The sequence below is a fragment of the Ahaetulla prasina genome, chromosome 2, assembly GCF_028640845.1.
Source record: "Ahaetulla prasina isolate Xishuangbanna chromosome 2, ASM2864084v1, whole genome shotgun sequence".
NCBI lineage: Eukaryota > Metazoa > Chordata > Lepidosauria > Squamata > Colubridae > Ahaetulla > Ahaetulla prasina.
In genome coordinates, this window is record NC_080540.1 from 205689328 (window position 1) to 205711388 (window position 22061).

The 22061-nt window shown below is 39.8% G+C and overlaps 1 protein-coding gene across 2 annotated transcripts in view; it reads left to right on the forward strand.

The window, feature by feature from the left end:
• The first annotated feature begins 1227 nt into the window (after positions 1-1227).
• FKTN (fukutin) overlaps positions 1228-22061 on the forward strand; it is a 60729-nt gene continuing 39895 nt past the window's right edge. Inside the window, exons 1-10 of one of the 2 annotated variants that reach the window (XM_058170607.1) lie at positions 1228-1285; positions 3367-3558; positions 3832-3891; positions 4749-4952; positions 7582-7859; positions 9534-9666; positions 11679-11808; positions 14946-15079; positions 16601-16731; positions 19243-20765. In XM_058170607.1, coding sequence (XP_058026590.1) covers positions 3454-3558; positions 3832-3891; positions 4749-4952; positions 7582-7859; positions 9534-9666; positions 11679-11808; positions 14946-15079; positions 16601-16731; positions 19243-19456 — 1389 coding nt within the window. In that variant the 5' untranslated portion in view covers positions 1228-1285; positions 3367-3453 and the 3' untranslated portion in view covers positions 19457-20765. Of the gene's footprint in view, positions 1286-3366; positions 3559-3831; positions 3892-4748; positions 4953-7581; positions 7860-9533; positions 9667-11678; positions 11809-14945; positions 15080-16600; positions 16732-19242; positions 20766-22061 lie in introns of those variants that run through there. The other variant, XR_009153607.1, reaches the window with a different exon arrangement.

The following is a 22061-nucleotide window of genomic DNA, read 5'->3' on the forward strand; positions in this document are numbered from 1 at the left end:
GCTCTTTAGAAGGCCAGATCCTGAAGATGAAATTGAAATACTTTGGCCACCTAATGAGAAGGAACGACTCACTGGAGAAGAGCCTAATGCTGGGAAAGATTGAGGGCAAAAGAAGAAAGGGATGAGAGAGAATGAGGTGGCTGGATGGAGTCACTGAAGCAGTCAGCGTAAGCTTAAATGGACTCCAAAGGATGGTACAGGACAGGAAGGCCTGGAAGAACATTGTCCATGGGGTCGTGATGGGGCGGGACACGACTTTGCAATTAACAACACTGCTTCGAGGAAATTAATAAAATGATATGCACTTGAGTGCAGTATCGCCATGTTTTTGTTTACAATAATCCTACTTGAAGATCAACGTACTTTCAAAGAAAAATCTGCAAATAGCTTTTTCCTAACAGTCAGGCAGTACTCCTGGAAACTTTTTCTAGTGCCACCTCTTCGCTTTCCCAGTCCAGTCTATGCTTCCTGGTGGTCTCTTCTGCAAATCCTTTATTACAGGGATCTCCAACTTTGGTAACTTTAAGACTTGTGGACTTCAACTCCCAGAGTTCCTCAGCCAGCTTTGCTGGGAACTGAAGTCCACAAGTCTTAAAAGTTGCCAAGGTTGGAGACCCCTGCTTTATTCGACCTGACAAGCTTCTGCAGATTTCCTTGTCCCGAAACCCACAGGGCAGCGCCAGTCTTTTAAGAGTCCGTGGGCATAACCCATAACTTTCCTTTGGCCACAAATCAGCGCTCCCAATTGCACCAGGGCGCCACTATCCCTGAAGCTGCAAAATACAAACTGAACAGTCCAGCGCCAGTTGCAACGCGGGTATAATAATGCGTATATAATAATGCGTATTAAACTAAACCAGGGGTCTTCAATCTTGGCCACTTTAAGACTTGTGGACTTCAACTCCCAGAATTCCTCAGCCAGCAAAGCTGGCTGAGGAATTCTGATATTTGAAGTCCACAAGCCTTGAAGTGGCCAAGATTGGAGATTCCTGAACTAAACAAACCTATTTTTAAAGGGGGAAGAGTGGCAAGAGAGCCTCTATTTCAGGGTGAGGCTGTTTTCCCACCCCACCCCCCTCCGCTGCGAACCGAGCCTTCCTCTACAAAACACCACAACCACACCGAATTCCCGTCCCCCCTTCCTTTCCTCGTGCAACCCGCCCGGCATCGCTGCAAGGCGCAGCTGACGTAAAGCGCGGCGGCCTTGCCTTACGGTGGGTAGTGCCGCAAAAGCCCATCCTTTGCGACGTACGATCTTCCCCCAACTTCGCCTACCGCCTTGCAGGTAAGGGCATCAACGTCGTATTATTAGCCCTCTTTTTATACCGCACGCAGCCTTGGACAGATAAAGCCAGAAGGAGATATGTTAGCACAACGGGGAAATAAACGTTTTTAAGACGCTCGCATTAGCAGCTTTCTTCGGGGGGCCCTCCCCGAAAGCTTCACAGTCTCAGCCTGAGCAAGAAACCCAGTAGCCTTCCAGGTACTGGGTGCAACATAGCCAATGGTGAGGGATACTGGGAATTGTAGTTCATGGGCATCTGGAGAAGACTCTGGTTTCCCCACGCGTGTTTAATTGTCAGGGTTGGAAGAGAGGTAGGGAATGCACCCTAAATATCGATTAGGGTTTACTTCGTTTAGAACAGGGGTCTCCAACCTTGGTCCCTTTAAGACTTGTGGACTTCAACTCCCAGAGTTCCTCAGCCAGCTTTGCTGGCTGAGGGATTCTGGGAGTTGAAGTCCACAAGTCTTAAAGGGACCAAGGTTGGAGACCCCGGGTTTAGAAAGGGCAGATAATACAATTCACCAAAAAGACTGCAGTCTCAATGATGCCTCCCGATATCAAGCTTCCTTAGTTCTTATTTAATTTTGCCTACAACCATATTTGGAAGAGAATCAGTCATTCCATAGGCATATGGTTGAATCAATCACTAGTGACTGAGTTATGCATATAACGTTGTCCTTTCAAGCACTAGCAGGGATCTTCCAGGAAATTATGAATATGCTAATAAATAGTATTCACATCTGCAGAATCTGGATATAAATAATCCAGTATACATATCCAGTATTTTGTCTCTATTAATTGATGTGAAGGGAGGAAAAAAACCTGAATCTAGTCTACTTTGTGAGGTTTGAGTTTTCCTTCAAAGAAACTAAAACTTGGATATGTGGGGAAAAAATTGGAATATTATAAACAGCATTGGGTAATAGGCGGTAAATTAAGGAAGTTTTAAGGAATTTAAAACTTAATAGTCTATTGAAAGACTATTGGGGCATAGCATGCCTAACTCAGAGTGAAAATATTTCTTTCAGGAATGTTTCTCCACTTTCAGCTTCATTCAAGAGTCAGTTCATGGGTCAAAGCTGCTTCTCACACTGCACAAGCCTGCTTACTATTATGTGTGTGACTTGAGTATCTGGGCACAAGGAGTTTGGAAAATGGAATCTACCTGTGCAGTGTATTCCATTTGTTAGTTGATTCTGTTTCTTCTTTTTGCCTTGATGCCCCTGGAACCCATTTAGTTCATGCGATCCTGTTTCTGCTTAGAATGCTTCAGATCCTGATAGAAGATCTCTGCTGTCTTGGGAGAAATGTTATGCTGTCCATTCAGGTGTCTCAGTAAACATTTGTTTTACTACTTCATTTTATAAATGTCTAATCTGGAATTATATTGCCATCCATTTTATAAATTCAACTCTGGGTGGTGAACAGGGAATTAAAACCAAGGAACAATAAAAAATAATACCAGTAAACAAAAATGACACAATAATAGTGCCTTGGCACCAAGGATAATCGATCTCAAACCACACAATCACAGTCATGTCACAAAAAACCTCAATGACATACTGGATGTACTGTATCTGCAATTTGGCTGAGTGTTTCGGGAATATTAGAAAGACAAGACCTATCTCCTTTAGGATTCGAGATGGATATTGAAATTGGTAAGAGTAAATTGCTCCCTTTACTAGGGCACAAAGTTCATTCTTGTTGAGAATCTGCTTTTACATGTTCACAGAAATGATTCAAGATAACCTTCTTCCCCCCAAATGAATTTAAGTGGGTAAAACGTTAGTAAGAAGGTATCTTACTTATGGGATTGTCCTTCCCAGAGAAGCTTGCCTAGTGACAACTTCAAGACATTGTTGCTGCGGGCATGAACTTATATGAGCAATATCCAAAACAAAACGACACCGAATCAGCTGTGAATCAATAAAGTAATTTTTTAATTTTGTATGATGTGTTTTTAATTGCCTCTCAGAACATGGGTGGTAGGATAGTTATTTAAACAGAAGAAAAGCAGCTTTGCTTTTGAAAAAGCTGTTGCAGCTTTCTAACTGAATTCAATTTTTTTTATGTTTTTCCAGCTTTGAAACTCACAGTAGGCCATCTAAAAAAGATGAGAAGCACCAACTGCTGCTTTCTGATGACTACCAGGAGGGTTCAAAAGACCGATGCAGAGAATTAACAAAAACGTAGTACTGGGTCTTCTTACTTTGACCAGCTCAATCTTTCTCCTGTTCCAGCTGTACTATTATAAATATTATCTGTCTCCAAAGGTAACATTTCATGATCATAATGTTTACAAACAATCCTAAACCCAGATTTACGGATCTAAACAAGTGTTTATAATGTTTTAAAATATGCTAGCAAAAACAAAATAAGCAAGCAACCCACATCATTTATAGAAGGCAGAGATACCAAATGCTATTCTGAGGCGTACTTGCTTGGTAGTAAAAAACATCAGAGCTTTGTTTTTTGTTATTATAATTTCATGGTACGGTTGAGACTGGAGTTGTAGAGCTTTTATTTCTCTTGTTTGATTTTGTTAGAATGGAGCGGTTTTCCCCAAGATTAAAGTGAGCAAAGCAGGACAAGACAATAGTCAATGGGTAAATACTTCTGACTTTACTATTTTTCATAAACAACATGCTTGAGGTGGAAGAGTCAACTCAGTGAAAAGGAGGGAGGCACCAGCATGAGGCAAATATGTGTTAATAATAATTACCAAAGGATTATTAAATACACAGGGTAATATTTGCATAACTTGTGTTAAATTACTGTACTTTTATTTTAACAATAGTAACTTATTTATGAGCTTTACTTTACTTTACTTTACCCTTTACTTTGATTTTTTGCCAGATATTCTAAAATAGCTGTTGTTACATTAGCTATAATTATTTATATAAAATCCCTGATTTTAAAATGATGGTTGTGATCATTAAAAATCATTACAGGTAGTCCTCATCTTATGTCAAGTTGCTTAGTGACTGAAGTCACAACTGACCTGAAAAAGGAGACTTACAACCTAGATTTGAACTTCCGGTGGTTGGGCCTCCTCTGTGGCACATGATCAAATTTCGAGCACTCGGTAACATGGCTGCATGTAAGACCATTTGCAGCATCTGGCAGTCACATAACCGTATTTTTACGACAGTTTTGCCAAAAACTGGCACTTCGGGTTTTTGGCAAAACAGTGCCCATAGTGAGCCATTGGTTTGCTTAATGACTGTGTTGTTTGCTTAATGACCTCAGTGTTTGCTTAACAACCATTGAAAATTTTTTGTAAAATCTGATTTGTCACATGCCTGATTCCTTTTACGACCATTGCAACATACAACTATAATGGGCAGGCTCTGTTATGCTTGCATGTCGAGGACGACCTGTATTATTATTTTGGTACAGATTTCAGCAAACATTTACTCCTGATGTGTTTTTTTTTCTCTCTTCCTTTTTTTTTATTAAACAGCATGTGGTGAGAAAATTTCTGAATTTGGTAGCCAGCCACAACATAGTTGTTCATCTAATTGATCCTCTCCTTTTGGAACTGATTGACCGAGACTTGGAGCAGCTTCAGACCTTCTCTGATGGCAGTCACTCAGAATGCAAATACTTCTGTACCCCACGGGATTATACCACCTTTGGACTACTGGACAAAACCTGGAAACTTGAAGTAAATGTCTTTTTCCAGCTTCCTCTAACTCTGCTAAAGTTTGCAGTCGTTTAATAGGATGCAATAGAGAGAGATAGCTGATAAAGGTGCCTGTTTGGGTTTTTTTGTGTGCCCACATTTGTATGCTCCCTACAATTTTTTACTCTAAAGCTGCTTACAAAAACTAAATCCTAGATTAAAAACAGGGTAAGAAACACTTAATAATCAATACAACTATTACATGCTATTTATAAAAAGGTGCCATTCCTTCTTAAAATCTTCCACCTGAATGTCTTTTGAAAAAGGACAGTTTGACATTCTTCTAAAGGACACGAGGGTGGGGGGGGATATCTGATCTCCAGGGTGATGCTATTCCCAGAGGGAGGGGCTCTCCTGAGAATGTCATTGTCTGAGACCACCCCCCATCCCCATCTCTTTAGGGAAAAGCACCCAAAGCATTGTCTATACACTAGATGAAGTAGGGTGGGTAGAGTCCGCCTGCAGAAGATGTCCTAAAGCTAGCAAGGGTCCAGGTTTATACCCTGTTTCCCCCAAAATAAGATATCCCCTGATAATAAGCCCAATCAGGCTTTGGAGCGCATGGCCATAAGGCCAAGTGCTTATTTCAGGGTTCAAAAAAATATAAGACAGGGTCTTATTTTCGAGGAAACACGGTAGGTAATCACCAGCATCTTGTATTGGGACCAGAAACTTATTGACAGCCAATAGCAGCTCTTGTAAGGCAAATATTTTTCTTCTGAAACAACTAACGCCAATCAGCAAGTAAGCAGCTACCTTTTCCATTAGCATGTAAGATTCCAATTCTAGGTCCTCTTTAAAGTGAGCCACATGAAGAGTGTGGAACTGGAGTTGGAACGTGGAGTGAATTGTAGTCTGAGAGCTGATGATATTGTAATCACTCCTTTCAACGTCTTCTGATTCAGAGACACTACTGGCAGGCTCACCAAAGCTGGCTGTAGATTGTAGACTCTGTTCCAGCAGATGCCTCTTAACTCTAACTAAGAAACTTATTAGACTGTATACAGGTAGTCCTTGACTTACAACCATTTGTTTAGAGACTGTTCAAAGTTACAGCAGCACTGAAAAAAGTGACTTACGAGCATTTTTTCACACTTACGACCCTTCCAGCATCCCTATGGTTATGTGATCCAAATTAAGACGATTGGGAACTGACTCGCATTTATGATTGTTGCAGTGACCTGGGGTCATGTGATCCCCTTTTGCAACCTTCCGCCAAGCAAATTTAATGGGGAAGCCAGATCTACTTAACAATCGTGTTACTAACTTAATAACTGCAGTGATTCACTTAACAGCTGTGGCAAGGAAGGTCGTAAAATGGGGCAAAACTCACCTAAGAACTGTCTCACTTAGCAACATAAATTTTGGACTCAATTGTGGTTGTAAGTCTGGGATTACCTGTAGCAGTTCTTTCGGGAGAAACATAGCCCCATCAAAAGAAATAAGCAGAATATCAGTGGTTATTTCAAGCACCGAGTCCAGCCTTCCACTGCATTTCCTATATGGTAGAGAAGAGGTAGAAAAGGAAGAGCTAAACTGCTGGATGATCTCTCTTATTGGTTTCATGTAAATGTTAAATAAAACGGAGTGCCCACTGAAATGTTCCAGGGTTTGACCTCTCCTCCTTCCACGACACCACTTTGAATTGCTATTTAAAAAGCAGGCAGACCAAAAGAGTATTGTGATCAAAGAAAGTGAGTGCCACTGAGAAATCTAAAAAAACTAGGAGGGCTCTCTCTGCACCAGGGTGACCAAATGTGGCCTCCATTCCGTGGAAATTAATTATCTGTGGTGATGGATTTCCTGAGAAACTTTTGAGAAAATTACCTTAGTTTTTGGAATATAAGACACACTTCTCTCCCCCCCCCCACCAAAAGAGGGTGGAAATGTTGGTGCGTCTTATACACCAAATACAGCCATTTTTCACCTCCCGAAATCCTGCCCTGCACATTCCGTTTTCGGCAAAAACAGGCCGTTTATTCGCAAAAATGGGGCCTGCAGAGGGTTTGGGAGGCCTGCAGAGTGCTCCTGGGGGCTGGGGAGGGCAAAAATGTGACGTGTGGGGGGTTAGGGAGGCCAAAAATGGGCCCGTTTTTCACAAAAATTGGGGCATTTTTGCTCTCCCCAGCCCCCAGGAGCACTCTGCAAGCCTCCCAAACCCTCTGCAGGCCCAGTTTTTGCAAAAACAAGATGCACAGAGTGCTCCTGAGGGCCGGGGAGGACAAAAACTTTTTTTTTCTTGTTTACCTCTTCGAAATCTTGGTGCGTCTTATAGTCCGAAAAATAGGGTAAGAGTGCAGTAATCCATCACATGGTGCTGAAGTAGAAGCAGCATTCTTGATGTTAGCATTTAGAGATGACCCATCTTTGCTTTCACCGTTACAGAGGTTCATTTCTGCCAGAGTGGTTTATTGACTTTATCTAGAGAGGTTTGATTTAACTGAAAAAAATAGTTTGCTCTAGAATAGCTTCTTTGAAAAGGATGGTGAAATTGAACTATGAGATGGTTCTCTTCTGCCATGTTTTGCTTTCACTTCAACCTAAAAGGAACTGTTTGGTGAAACATGTCTTGATGAAGGTGATCGGAACAAAAACTTTATGTTGGTTTCAGGTGGGCTTGTTTCAGGCTGCTGAGAGAATGGGATTCCAGTGGCTGAAACTTCAGAGTAAAGATCCACGTTTAGAAGGAATGGAGGATCTCTCTGGAACAGAAGTTCCCCTGCACTTTATCTTCAAACAGGCAACTCATGCCATCCACCTAGTAGTCTTCTATGAGAGGAGTGGCAACTATCTCTGGCATGGGCCGCTACGTCTGAAGCTACACATGGACAGGACGTTTGTGCCTTTCCAGAAGCTACACTTTGGACGCTATTCTGGAGCCTATAACAAGTAAGAAACAGCAGGGTAGTATTTTTGTTGTTATTGTTACTGGAGCCACGGTGGCACAGTGGTTAGAATGCAGTACTGCAAGCCATTTCTGCTGACTGCCGTCTGCCTGCAATTTGGCAGTTCAAATCTCACCAGGCTCAAGATTGACTCAGCCTTCCATCCTTCTGAGGTAAAATGTGGACCCAGATTGTTGGGGACAATAGGTTGATTCTGTAAACCACTTAGAGAGGGCTGTAAAGCACTGTGAAGTGTTATATAAATCCAAGTGCTATTGCTGTTGTATATAATGATAAGGTGCCTCTTTCAAAACACAGCTGTTGTACAGTACTTGCTTCCAAAAAGCTCAGACATCTCGGAATATGAAAGTGATGAAAACTGTGTCAGGACAGTGAACTTGTACTTTTGCTTAATGCCGGTAATGAGGCCATTAGATTCCTCCTCCTTCTCTCTTCCTTATATGATGGCAGAGATGAGAATTCCCTGACAATGTTATTTGGCAGCAGTTTCAGGGCAGACAAAAGAACAGCACCCTCAGAGAAATCCCATGTCAGTGGCTTTAAACTATGGTAACCTCTGAACAAAGGAAGGCCCATTTCTGAATATGGAGGATGCGAAGCAAGCAGGAAAAATGACACAATACATTCTAGATGGGGGAAAAAAATGCACGATTCCCCAGTGACAAGATATGTGCTCTTGTAAGAAAGTAGGGCATCTCTCTTCTTTTACTTTGGATGAGCTGCTTCTAAAATGCGAAAGTATCTGATTCACTTAATTAAAGCAATTAAATTTATTAACAGCATTGTGATTGTGGAATACGTTCACAGTTGCTTTGCAGTGTGCTAGCATTGTTGTCTCACATTCATATTAAATGTGTCAGAAGGTTCAGTTGATGAGCTGGAAAGCTTATTATTTTATATTCCTTCCAATTACATATGCTGCCTTCTCATCTTTCCAGACTCCATTCAAGAAAGCCTTCAAATAAATTGTTAAACCACCCTGCTCTCCTTCCGTGTTTTGGAGGTCTTTTCCGTGATTATCCTTTTCCTGCCACCACTAAAATCTTTTTAGAGTACAGAAATTCTTTTAAATCTCAAGCAGGGAGAATACGGGGCAGATAGAGGATAGTACAGATAGCTGGTTAATATAGGAATAAGGAACACATTGACTTTTATTAAATCACCAAAAATAGGTTTTGAAAAAAGTTCATTTATTTCTAAAAATTATTTATATCCTGTGCATAGCCTATGCTGCCCCTAAAATCATTCCCGGGCTTGTGTCTATGACACAATGAGAGATTCCAAACTTAGATTCCAAGCATCCCTCAAATCTGTCCTTCTGTCTTCACACCATGAATTTCTCTAGTTACCTTTTCCTGTTGCAATAGAACCTAGGAGGAGGTGGTACCCGATGTTGCCTTCTGTTGATTGGCAGCTCTGTCACCCAATTGTTGTGATTCTGTTTTAGGTGTACATCAAATGAATTGGATGGAGTGAGAATAGCAGATTAAGATGGACAAAACATTTTGGTGAACATGCAAGTTGTGATTGTGTGTCAGAAGGAATAGCAATTGTGCATTTGTTAGCTTCCTGTCTTAATGCAAATTCAAAAGGAGATGTTTTGTTTCTGTTACATTCTCCTGGTCAGGATAACATCACTTTCCCCTTCTTGTAACAGGATGGAATTACTGACTCTTTCCATTGATGGATTAATAGTCCAGGTCCCAAAAGAGCCATCCAAGTTCCTCAAAGAAAGGTCTCACTCTCGATTTGTTGAATGTCGGTACAAAGAAGCTCGGTCGTTCTTCCAGGTTAGTAACATTCCTTGTTTGAATTAATTGATTTAATAAAAATGACATTATATCCATGTCATCACTGCCTCTAAAATGTGCAATGTTTCCACTATTGTCAGCTTTCTCCTCCACACCCCAGCATTGAAATAGCAATGCTTGCTAATTCTTGTTAAGTGTTCAAAATGGAGAGATTATTTAAAAAGTGTAAGTGGATACATCTTTCATTTGTAGCAAATCAATGATACTAAGTGGACTTGATCAACTTATAAATACAGTGACCAAATACCTTGGTAAACCTACTGATATTGCACTTAGCTCTTCACTGCAAAGTGGCAGAGATCTTGGTCTCAGTCATGAGGCCAAGTTTGGAACTCAGAGAATCATAATTTTGCAATTAATCTCTGGTTTACCTTTGCCTCCTTCCCAGGACTCAGAAAGAGTGATGGGCCCAAAGTCACCCAGCTGGCTTTGTGCCTAAGGTGGTATGTACTAGAGCTCATAATCTTCTCGGTTCTAGCTTGATGCCTTAATCACTGCATCAACTGGCTCTCTTACTACATAGTCTAGGACCTAGTGAATTACTTGAAAGTTGTTTCATCTCTTTCAAAAAGCAATTTTTCCCAGGTTTGGAAAGCCACTCTTCAAACCCACAGTTCCTTTGGGTGCTCTGAGATGCATTGCTTTTAAAAAAAATATTGGCCGTAGTATTGTTGAAATCCTAACCCAATTAATCTTTTCCCTCTTTAGGCAATTAGTGTTTCAGTTTTTCAGCCTAACAGCCAGCCACATTTCCCTGCTTAATCCTATTTAGTGACTACCTACTAAGATTTGCTCTGTGGCTTTGACACTTGATGGCGCCAAAGAATGAATCTAGAAGGCCTACCAATGAAAGAATCCGTTTCTTTGATTGCAAGAAATACTTTCCTACCATTTGAGCACAGCAGGAAGATAGAAGATAGAAAAGAACAGTGTTAAAAACAAAAGAAAATGTGGGTTAAAGTTTGTGTTGTGCTTTATTAAGGTATAAGTAATCGTTTGTAGCTGTCTTATTACAAGTGCAGAAGGGAATGCAAAGTGCATTATTTAGTGAAGAAGAAAATTGGATTGATTGCAGTGGTGGTTTTTTGATGGACTTTGGGTCTGTCTGTCTGTCTATATCTCAGAGACCACCCATGTCAGTGTCCAAATGACTATTTTTCAACTTGCCAATGCTCTTCAGCACAAGCAGAGAATCAATTTCATTCCAAAGATATCGTATTGTATCAGATTTTGTTACATAGGGCTCCATAAGCTTGATTTTTAAATTTTTTGTCAGCTTCTCCCTGTGGTTATCCTTATCAGTTTGAATTGGGCCCTTGCCTAACCCTATGGCTCCTTCCTTCCACTTTCCAAGAGAACAAGTAATAAGGACCTTCATTTAAATACAAATTCGTTGCAGGTAGTCCTCGCTTACCGACCACTCATTCAGCAACCATCTGAAGTTACAGCGATGCTAAACAAATAATTTTACGACCATGTTACCACATTTATGGCCTTTGTAGTCTCCCTCAGTCATGTGATTGCCATTATGGTCATGCATTGTTCTTTGCCTCACTAGTGATTTTTTTTTTCCATTACAAAATTGCAGATTGGAGAGATTGAAAAGGAAGGGATTTCAAGAGAGTAAGCAGTTTATGCAGCCCTGTGTGGTACAATCTCATTGTTTTTGATGTGTAAGCAGCCACTGCTTCCTAAGGAGCAATTACCAGACAAACCAAAGGGAAGGGGTGAAATGCCAAGTGTTGTCTTTTTCCAGCTTGAAGACATTGGAACTCAAGTGATTTCCCATTTAGCAACCACTTTACTTGTAACAGTTACTTATTTCTCCTGGAAGAATTCTAAAATAATGGTAGGGAAAAATAAAAAATGATCATGGAAGCTAAGATAAAGATTAGATAAATGCCTTCATTTGACTTACAATATACAAAGAATTTACAGTGTCATTCCTCCTTTTTTTCCCCTTCTTCCCCTCCTTTTTCTTTCTTTTCTAGCTGTACCCTGATGATACATCCCCTGAGGCAGTGGAATTTAGGAAAAAAGCCAAGGCATTGCTGCATCTTGCTGCTCTGACACTGAACGCTTTAGGAGTACCATTCTGGCTGAGTAGCGGGACTTGTCTAGGTAAGTCGCTTGCATTTGGGTTGGAAGCCAGAAGTGTTCTCTGCAATGCTGGCAGTTGAGCCTGAGGGACAAGATGACCAAACTAGGTACATGGCAGAAATACACCATGTATGAAGACCACACTGATCCAATGCATGGAACCACAAAATTCATGTGAATGCGAATTAGCTTGTCTTAGACCAGGGGTGTCAAACTCGTGTTGTCACGGCGGTGGCACCTGATGTATCGTGATTTTTTTCCCCCTTCGCTAAACTGGGCGTGGGTATGGCCAGCGCGTGATGCATCTGGCCCGCAGGCCGCGAGTTTAAAAGCCCTGTCTTAGACTATGATCCCAGCAGCATATGTGCAAGAGAGTCCTTCCTCAATCTCCTACCCCACTGATACTTGGGCAGGGAGATTTTATAAGCATTATTCTTGACCTCAAATTCCAACTGTTATTGCATGAGTTAAACATTGCATTAAGGCAGTTTCTTTACCTCGCACTCTTTAAATGAATTAAATAGCTGTGTTGATTAGGAGAACTGGTAGTTATAATACAGCACGCTTGGTCTATATCTAATTGGTTCATGTAATTACGTTCTTACATAAATATAAGTAAGAGTATTCAGTATTACATCCCCAGAGGCAAAAAGATGCTTTGGAGCAGGGGTCTCCAACCTTGGTCCCTTTAAGACTTGTGGACTTCAACTCCCAGAGTTCCTCAGCCAGCTTTGCTGGCTGAGGGACTCTGGGAGTTGAAGTCCACAAGTCTTAAAGGGACCAAGGTTGGAGACCCCTGCTTTGGAGCAGTGTGGGGATGCATACCATATCTGCCTGCATTTCCTTAAAGAAGCTGCATATTTCCTTGCTTGCATGGAAGCTGTGTAATTCCAGGAAATCGTGTGTTTAAGTTAAAGAGATTCAAGAGGAGATCCAAGGTGTTCTGGGATAAGTCTGGCCATGCTACAGATGCCTCCTTAATTCAAACATATCTTTTGGTGGGATCAGGGAGCTTTAGTCTGAACCCAATTCAAGAAGAGTTTGGCATATCCACCTGTGCCCAGTCAGGAGTATCTTTTCACCATCAGGTATGAAGTATTGGCAGAGCTTTGATTTCCAAACTCTTTTAGAATATTTGTTTCAGGAGATAAATAGGTAGGTTTTGTTATAGATATATTATTACAGACTATATGATGTGACTTTGATCAAATCTTATATACCTATTTAAATATCCAGTTAAAACTTTTGCCTTCACTAGCCTTCTCAGTCTCATCTCTCAACCCTTTTACTTTATGGATCATTTTGTTCTGCATATGGAATAAACCAGGGGATAGGCCCTGTGTTCTAACTTGATTTGCTGTACAGTGCCTAATTCTTGGGGGTGACCTTGAAAAAGCAGAAACATATCAGTGAAATGGTGAAGATAGAGGAAGCTGCAAGGTCATTTAAATATTTGTAAGAAAAATATCCTACATCAGAATAGTTGGTAAGTCATAGATTAAACTCCATAGTTTTCTGCTCAAAAGAAGTTCAGTGAAACCTTCTCCCAGGTAAATATATGCAGGTCTTTCTCTATAGAGCAAGAGATAGTACTGAAATATGAACAATAATAGGTTTACATAATTAATTAAGTTTAAAACATTCTGGTGTTTTTTTTTTAAATTAGAAAAAAACACTAGGAAGGATTTACCGGTTTTGTAGGTGGAAGTACCGTAGGAAAATATTTTTAAAAATTTTTTTTTTTTATTTTTTTGTTTACATTTATATCCCGCCCTTCTCCGAAGACTCAGGGCGGCTTACAGTGTGTAAGGCAATAGTCTCATTCTATTTGTATATTTACAAAGTCAACTTATTGCCCCCCCAACAATCTGGGTCCTCATTTTACCTAAAGGATGGAAAGCTGAGTCAACCTTGGGCCTGGTGGGACTAGAACCTGCAGTAATTGCAGGCAGCTGTGTTTTAATAACAGGCTATCTTACAGCCTGAGCCACTCAAGGACCCTAAATAAAGCATTAATGTGGGATTCATCTAAGCCAGGGGTGTCAAACTCGTGGTATCACATTGTTGTCACGTGACGTATCATGACTTTCCCCCCCTTCACTAAACCGGGGGTGGGTGTGGCCAGCACTTGATGCATCCAGCCTGCGGCCTACAAGTTTGACACCCCTGATCTAAGCTAAATGAAATAAATAACCCACATTGTAAATGCCAATTGTATTGGCATTTGCAGGAAAGTGAGATGCAAGAAGGCCCCTGTTACTCTCTGTGTATCTTTCTAAAAGCAAAGAGATACTGAAAAAAATGTATTAATCCATTAATATTCCCAGGAGAGGGATGTCATTCAGTTGAGGTAATTCACACAGGCATTGCTCAGTTATGGAATTCAGGACTGCAGTGTCTTCAACACAATGCTGTCCAAAAATTTTAGAAAACTGAAAATATGAGGAAAGAATTACTTACAAAGTTATTGTAATTTTACCATCACATGGAATGGGAGTTTAGATGGCCAGCTGAGAGACTTTTGCTGATTGCTTGTCTGGGTTTACTCCTGAGCACCACTATATATTTTTACTCTTCATTAATGTTGTTTTTCTATTACATTCACATATTTTTTGCAAATAAAGTTACCTGTAAAAATTAGGCCCCTTAGCTTGGAAACTTTTTGTCATGGAAGAGAGGTTGCACCTGGTTTACCAGAAATAGTTCTTGCTGAATTTTTCAAATTGTGTTGAAACTTACAGATTTTGGGTATAATTTCTCTCATTAATTATAAAAAAACCTAATATCTCCAAATATATATATCACAGGACCTCTATCTTAGAAGAAAGAAACCAACCATTTTCATTTGTGGAAATGGAAGTTTACTCTTAAATTTAAATATTTACCAAGCAGCCTTGAGGAATAAACAGGTTGGGCAAGTAAAATTGTCCTTCTATTTCTTTCATAGAAATAGAAGGACAATTTCAAGAGGATGAAATCTTCTCAACCACATAAATGCAGCAATTGTTAAAGGAGAAACTGAATTCTCCCTCTTTGCTTAGAATGGAAAACCTTTGGATATAATTTTTGTGCCTTAATTAATAACTGTCCTCTTTTTCATCAGTGTTGGGGCTGCATGATTGTGTGTTAAATTTCTCATGGATCTGTTGTATGTTTAGGTTGGTACAGACAGTGCAACATTATTCCTTACAGTAAAGACCTGGACCTGGGGATTTTTATTCAAGAATACAAACCGGATATTATTCCAGCATTTCAGAAGGCCGGGTTACCGCTAAAGCACAAATTTGGCAAGGTTGGTGAATACAGGAATATGTTTGACTCATACTTTTTCTTTCTTGCCAATTCTTTTCTCAGAATTGTCTGAAATATTAAAGGAATAATTAGATTATACTAGAATTGTGTTTTGTAAACTTGGCAACTTTTAAGATGTGTGAATTATAACTCCCAGAATTTCCCAGCCAGCATGCCGACCAGGTTATTCTGGGAGTTGAAGTTCACACATCTTAAAATTGCCTAGTTTGAAAAACATTATGCTAAAAGCAGGGGTAGGTTGCTGGGGGTTCGGGAGAACCTCTAGCTAAAATTCTGTGCAGTTCAGAGAACCCTCAAATCCCATTCCTAGCTGGCCCCGCCCCTCCCAGGAGTCCCAATGCGGCCCGTTTTGGATGCAGGTAAGTGCAGGGCGTGTGCAGAGGCTCGGGGAGGGCGAAAAACAGGCCTACTGGAAGTTCAGGGAGGTTCAGGCCTGTTTCCAGCCTCCAGAGGACCTCCGGAGTCTGGTGAGGCTGTTTTCACCCTCCCAGAAACTCAAGGAAAAAAACGCCCCTCTCTCCCACCGTGTTGCAGGAGGCCAACTAGGCCACGCCCACCTAGCGACCGTGCAGAGAACCCCTTGCTAAAATTTTTGAAGCCCACTCCTGACTAGAAGACTGCATGGGGTGGGATGCTGGGGAGTGGGGGGACCTGGTTTTGGACCCTTTCTCATCTCTGAAGCTGGCTGCTTAGTTAGGAGCAGCAATCGGGATCTTGACTTGACCTACATCACAGGATTATTATGAGGATAAATGAACGAGCACAGAAAACTGTGCAAGGATTGTGTGCTGCAATTCAACATAAAAGTAGCTACAACTTCCTAAATCAAAACACGCTCCCGGTGAGACAGAGGCCCTGCATTAGTTTTCTTGCAAATTATTTTTTTCCCCACCAGCTGTTATTCTCCCAGAAGCAATGTTTTCTGAAAACATAGAGATTTGTTCTTTTCTTCTTTCCCCAGTGGGGCAAATGGTGCAACGCTCAGCACTTTGTAAATATTAAAATGTGTTATCTTGCAGATAGACTAGAGCTAACTTGCACATCTTTCTCTTCTATTATTATCATAATTATTGTACTCCTTGACTTTTTAGCCCTGTTAGTTTTAATAGCACCCGAGCAGTGAGAAATTTAAGACTTTCTGCTCTTTAACTTCTAGTTCAGCTTATTTAGAAAAGAAATAAATAAATAAAAAACTGCTGAAGACTTGTTATATTTCTGTGATGCTGTTATACACATTAACAGGCTGGGCATAAAATTAATAATCTTGGCACTCTTGAGTGATTCCCCTTCCTGACAAAATTTCATGGGGAGTTCAAAGTCTCATAGCCGCTTCCCTCAACATTTTTTAATTAATTCTTAAGACATTTTCATCTTCAAAATACTGCCAGGAAATATTCAAATTTCAGAGTTAAGAATTACAGGGTTGGAAGGGAATCGAGCGTTAATTTTGTTTTATTATCTGTGTCTTGACTTCTCCCCTCCCACCTCTCTTTCTTTATAGGTTGAAGATAGTTTAGAGCTCTCCTTCCAGGGAGGAGAAGACGAAGTGAAGCTTGATATTTTTTTCTTCTATGAAGAGGATGACCACATGTGGAATGGAGGAACCCAGGCCAAGTCGGGCAAGAAATTTAAGTATGACTCAGAGTTGGTGTTTTATGGAGGGGAAATCTTACTAAACAACTATCTGTTTTCATATCTTACTACCCAACATAAATAATTGCTTTCACTCTAATGGGTTTTAAGGTTTTTGGAGAACAGTAACCTGGTTACTAAAATAAAAATAAAAATCAGGAAGTTTCTTACAGGCAAGATCAGTAATGGACAAAAAAATTCTTTGAAAGATAAAGTTGAACTGTTGGCTTGAGCTCCGAGCTTGGCAATTTGTTTGCAACATTTCATTACCATTCGAGAAGACATCGTCAGTGTGTTTGAGTTGTTTTGAGTCAACTGCAGGAACTGGGTATGTCTAGTTTGATGAAAAGAAGGACTAGAGGAGACATGATAGCAGTGTTCCAGTATTTCAGGGGCTGCCACAAAGAAGAGGGAGTCAAGCTATTCTCCAAAGCATCTGAGGGTAGAACAAGAAGCAATGGGTGGAAACTGATCAAGGAGAGAAGCAACTTAGAACTAAGGAGAAATTTCCTGACAGTTAGAACAATTAATCAGTAGAACAACTTGCCTCCAGAAGTTGTAAATGCTCCAACACTGGAAGTTTTTAAGAAGAGATTGGATAACCATTTGAAATTTGTAGAGTTTCACACCTAAGCAAAAGGTTGGACTAGAAGACCTCCAAGGTCCCTTTAAACTCCTATTTTAACTCAAAACGCACTGACAATGTCTCTTTGAATGGTGACGAAACGTTTGCAATCAAATTGCCAAGCTCTAGCTCAAACCAACAGCCTAATAACCAACCCGAGCTATCAATATTCAAAAACATTTCAACCAGATAAAGTTGACTCACCTTTATCAGCCCGCCTTTGCAAATATTTAGCTTCTTCACAGTGTCTCCTGCAGGTACTTTGCAGAACCTCCTACAACATGTTAAACTTCCATTTCTGAATTCAATTCAAATGTTGGCATTTATCTCTGCAAAATTCCAACTGGCTTTGGATTTGGAGATTTATTGTTTCCTACCTTAGTGTTTTGGAATGCTCAGAGGCCCCACTATCCCACTTTCTGGAATCAAGAGGAATGGTGAATAGCAATGAGTGCTTGTTAGGAATTCTTCCCCTCTGCCTAGGAAAATTCATCTGCTTCTGAATTGTTTTTTTTTTTAAATACAGCTTAACATTTTTCTGTATTACTTTGGACATTTCAAATTATCATCAGTCTTATCTAGGACTAATGTCCTTGTTCAACTATCAACCTGTGTTTGTTGCTTAGTTGTTTGTTCTTTGTTATATCTGTAGGTGTGTTGCTAGTTCAATTTTACTGTGTTAGAATAGGGAATATTTTTTGAATGACTGTAATCCACTCTCTGAGTAACTAAACCGGAGGGAAATAAGGTATCTGAATAAATGAAGTTGAACAAACGGGAAAGAAAAAGGCCAGTCATTTAACCAGAAAGTTGTTGGTACTAAGGTTGATTTCTTTTATAGAGATGATATAATAATAATAATAATAATAATAATAATAATAATAATAATAATAATAATAATAATAATAATAATAATAATAATAATAATAATAATAATATTTTAATTTGTATACCGCCCTTCTCCCGAAGGACTCAGGGCGGTTTACAGCCAAGATAAAAACAGTAAAGACAAATACAATACTAAAAACGTACATTAAAAAACTTATTAAATTTGGCCCAATTTTTAAAATACAATCAATCCCGATAAAAATTAATAAAATTAAAACCCATAAAATCAACTAAAAAATTAAAATTCAAGCCAGTCCAGCAAGACGGAATAGATAAGTCTTAAGTTTGCGGCGAAAGGTCCGAAGGTCAGGTAGTTGTCGAAGTCCAGGGGGAAGTTCGTTCCACAGGGTAGGAGCTCCCACAGAGAAGGCCCTTCCCCTTAAGGGGAAAATGGATGTTCTTTGGATCAACACAACATTTTTACGAAGACTGGGTAGAATTTCTGGGGCACCATGTTAGTTCCTCTTCTTTTGGCCAAAGATGTGATTGATTGTATCTTGATTTAAGTTTGATCATTAGTGAAGAATTTTGTTTCTGGGTGGTTAATCAATTCTGTCTGCAAAGCAGATACTTGGACAATTTGTAAAAATTTAGTTTAATAACACTTTCAGGAGCAGGTTAAAGAAATGGGTGTCCTGAAATTCAACTGTTTATGTTTATTAACAACATAAATGTCTCTAATTCTCATGATTATGCACTTCAAAATGTCTGCTTAAAGGTTAAAAAGGAGAAGAATTTACTTCCTTGGGACTTGGAGAGTTTGAAGATTGCATTTCGGTGCTGTAAATAGCTCTGATCTATCATTATAATTCAGCAGAATTAAAATAAATTCTTCAACAACTTTCCATAATGATTTAGTATAATAATATATCACCTGCAGAAGCTAAGTTTGCATACTGCTTATATCCAGTCTGCTACATAATAATCTAAGAACATAACCTACTTCTCATTGGTAGCATTTTACCTACACAGGTCTTATCTGTTCCTCCTTTTTGCAGGTATCTCTTTCCCAAATTTACCCTGTGCTGGACTGAGTTTCTAGAACTTAAGGTACATGTGCCATGTGAAACCCTCCACTATATTGAAGCCAATTATGGTAAAGACTGGAAGGTTCCTGTCAAAGTGTGGGATTGGAAAAATTCACCCCCCAATGTCCAGCCTAATGGAATCTGGCCGATCAATGAATGGGAAGACGTGATTCAGCTCTACTGATTTATTTGTAAGATGCTGGCATCAGAAGAATATTTATTGATAGTTGCATCATGTCTCACCTAGAAATCATCAGCATTGGGATGCTTCATGGATTTGCCCCTGTTTTGATGGTACAATGTTTGTGGAAATTGGTGCACCGCATCATGGCTAGGTCTGAATTTGAATTTGAAGGAGCTGCTGCAGCAGAATCTATGAATCTATGAAATGTCAGCCTCAGGAGACGCAAAGCTAAGAATCATCTGAGGCTGATCAAATAATAGAAACTACCTGGCTAGCTGAAACTATCAGATGGTCCAAGCCCCCATACTTGGCGAGGAGAGCAGAAAACAAAGTATAGACTTCAGTGAGACTCCTTGTCAAGCAAGAGAGTAAATCTCTTGATTAAAGCCAGCTGGCTGCAGCCTGATTACAAGGCAACCCTTTATCCCTCATTGGAATCAACTGTTTGATCTCCAGCTTTTGTGTGATGTTTGTGTGAAATTCTACTCCTGAAATTCTGACTTCTGGATTGGCTGACAACAATGATCTGGCTCTTGGAACTTTGGACTGGAGTTTGACTATTCTTCTGTCTGCTCCTGTTAAAAAAAACCTATTCAAGCAAGCTTCTTTCAGAGGCTCTATTTCTGTTTGCATTCCTTGTCTGCTGTTATCTCCTCAATTTTGAGTAAACTGCTAATTTCATAACAACTTTGTATTGGGAGTGTATAATTGAAACCAAAAACAGGACATACAGTGTCAGGAGTTTATGTAGTTGAGGATGGAAACATTCAAAAAGCATTTTGTATATATGTATGCTTGTATGTATATATGAAAATGAACAGTGGTGGCTATTTGGATGTTGTGTTATGGCAAACATGCTTACAGCAAGAAAGCAACATTATAAAAACTGGGCAGAGAAGATATCCTGGCAGATCATTATAAAAGAAACTTAGTCAAAAAGGGGGAAACCATACAGGTAATCCTCACTGACTTGTCCACAGTTGATGGTCATTAAACATGATGGTAAATGGTAAATGACCATGCCAACTTACAACATAAGTTCTGGCTGCAGTCATTAAATGTCTGCTTATTAAGCACGACATCATGTGACTTCAATTTCCAGTTTGCTGCTGGCATCCCCATTGAAGTTGCTTGTTGCAGTGTTTGTGTTGTAATAACGGGATGTCTTTGGATTTTCATAATCGTATATTTTAAATTAATTATGATGACCTGCTAATTAAGGAGATGGAAATTGAAGAAAAGTCTCCAACAAATGAATTGTTTTTTTTTTAATTCAAAAAGTTTTACAAAAAAAATCCCCCCCCCTTTCCCCCCAACCCCTCTCCCTTCACAAACCCCTCCCCCTCTGGCTTCCCGGAACAAACACAAGGTATAGTTAAAAATAAAACAACCATATGCTAAAAAAAATTTTTTCCCCAAAACTATTATACCAATTCTCCCTCTCTAGCTCTGACTTCCTCCTTACATAACCAAAATCCTTCAAAAAATTAACAATAAACAGTAATAAAATATATAGATCAGTAGAACAAATTAATCCTAAAATATTTAAAACCAGCTAAAGCATAAAAATCCAATCCAATTCAGAGAATATCTCCCTTATAACTTCTATAACCATATAATTTTCCCCCCAAGTCTTTCTTACATAAGATCTTTCGAGAATATTCTATTTAAAATTCAATACAACAAATTATAGAATTTCAATACAGGGAAATTACAATATCTGTTCAACTTTAGTCCTTCCTCGTCAAAATCCAGTATAAATCCAAATATCTAGTCTTTTATGATGGTTATAAAACATATAATCAACCCATTTCTTCCAAATCTTCCTTACGTATTGTCTTTCAGAAAGGCTAAAATCTTTTTCTGTTAATATTTCAAAAAAAAATTCTTTCAAAAATGATTATTATTATTATTATTTATTTAATTTTTATACCGCCCTTCTCCCGAAGGACTCAGGGCGGTGTACAGGCAAATAAAAAGCAGACAAGACAGTATTATATAAAATGCAAGATTAAAAAACTTATTATAATTTGCCTAAAAATTTAAAAAATATAGATACTAAAACCCCATTTAAAATTCATAATAAAAACTATAAAATCCATAAAATTTAAGCCAGCCCCGCGCGAATAAAAAGGTGTGTCTTCAGTTCGCGGCGAAAGGTCCGAAGGTCAGGTATTTGGCGCAGACCCGGGGGAAGTTCGTTCCAGAGTGTGGGAGCCCCCACAGAGAAGGACCTTCCTGGGGCCGCCAGCCGGCACTGCTTGGCGGACGGCACCTGAGAAGTCCCTCTGTGAGAGCGTACGGGTCGGTGGGAGGCATATGGTAACAGCAGACGGTCCCGTAAGTACCCAGGCCCTAAGCCATGGAGCGCTTTAAAGGTCATAACCAAAACCTTAAAGTGCACCCGGAAAGCCACAGGTAGCCAGTGCAGTCTGCGCAGGAGAGGTGTTACATGGGAGGTACGCGACACTCCCTCTATCACCCGCGCAGCTGCATTCTGGACTAACTGAAGCCTTCGAGTGCACTTCAAGGGGAGCCCCATGTAGAGAGCATTACAATAATCCAAGCGAGAGGTAACGAGTGCGTGAGTGACTGTGCACAAGGC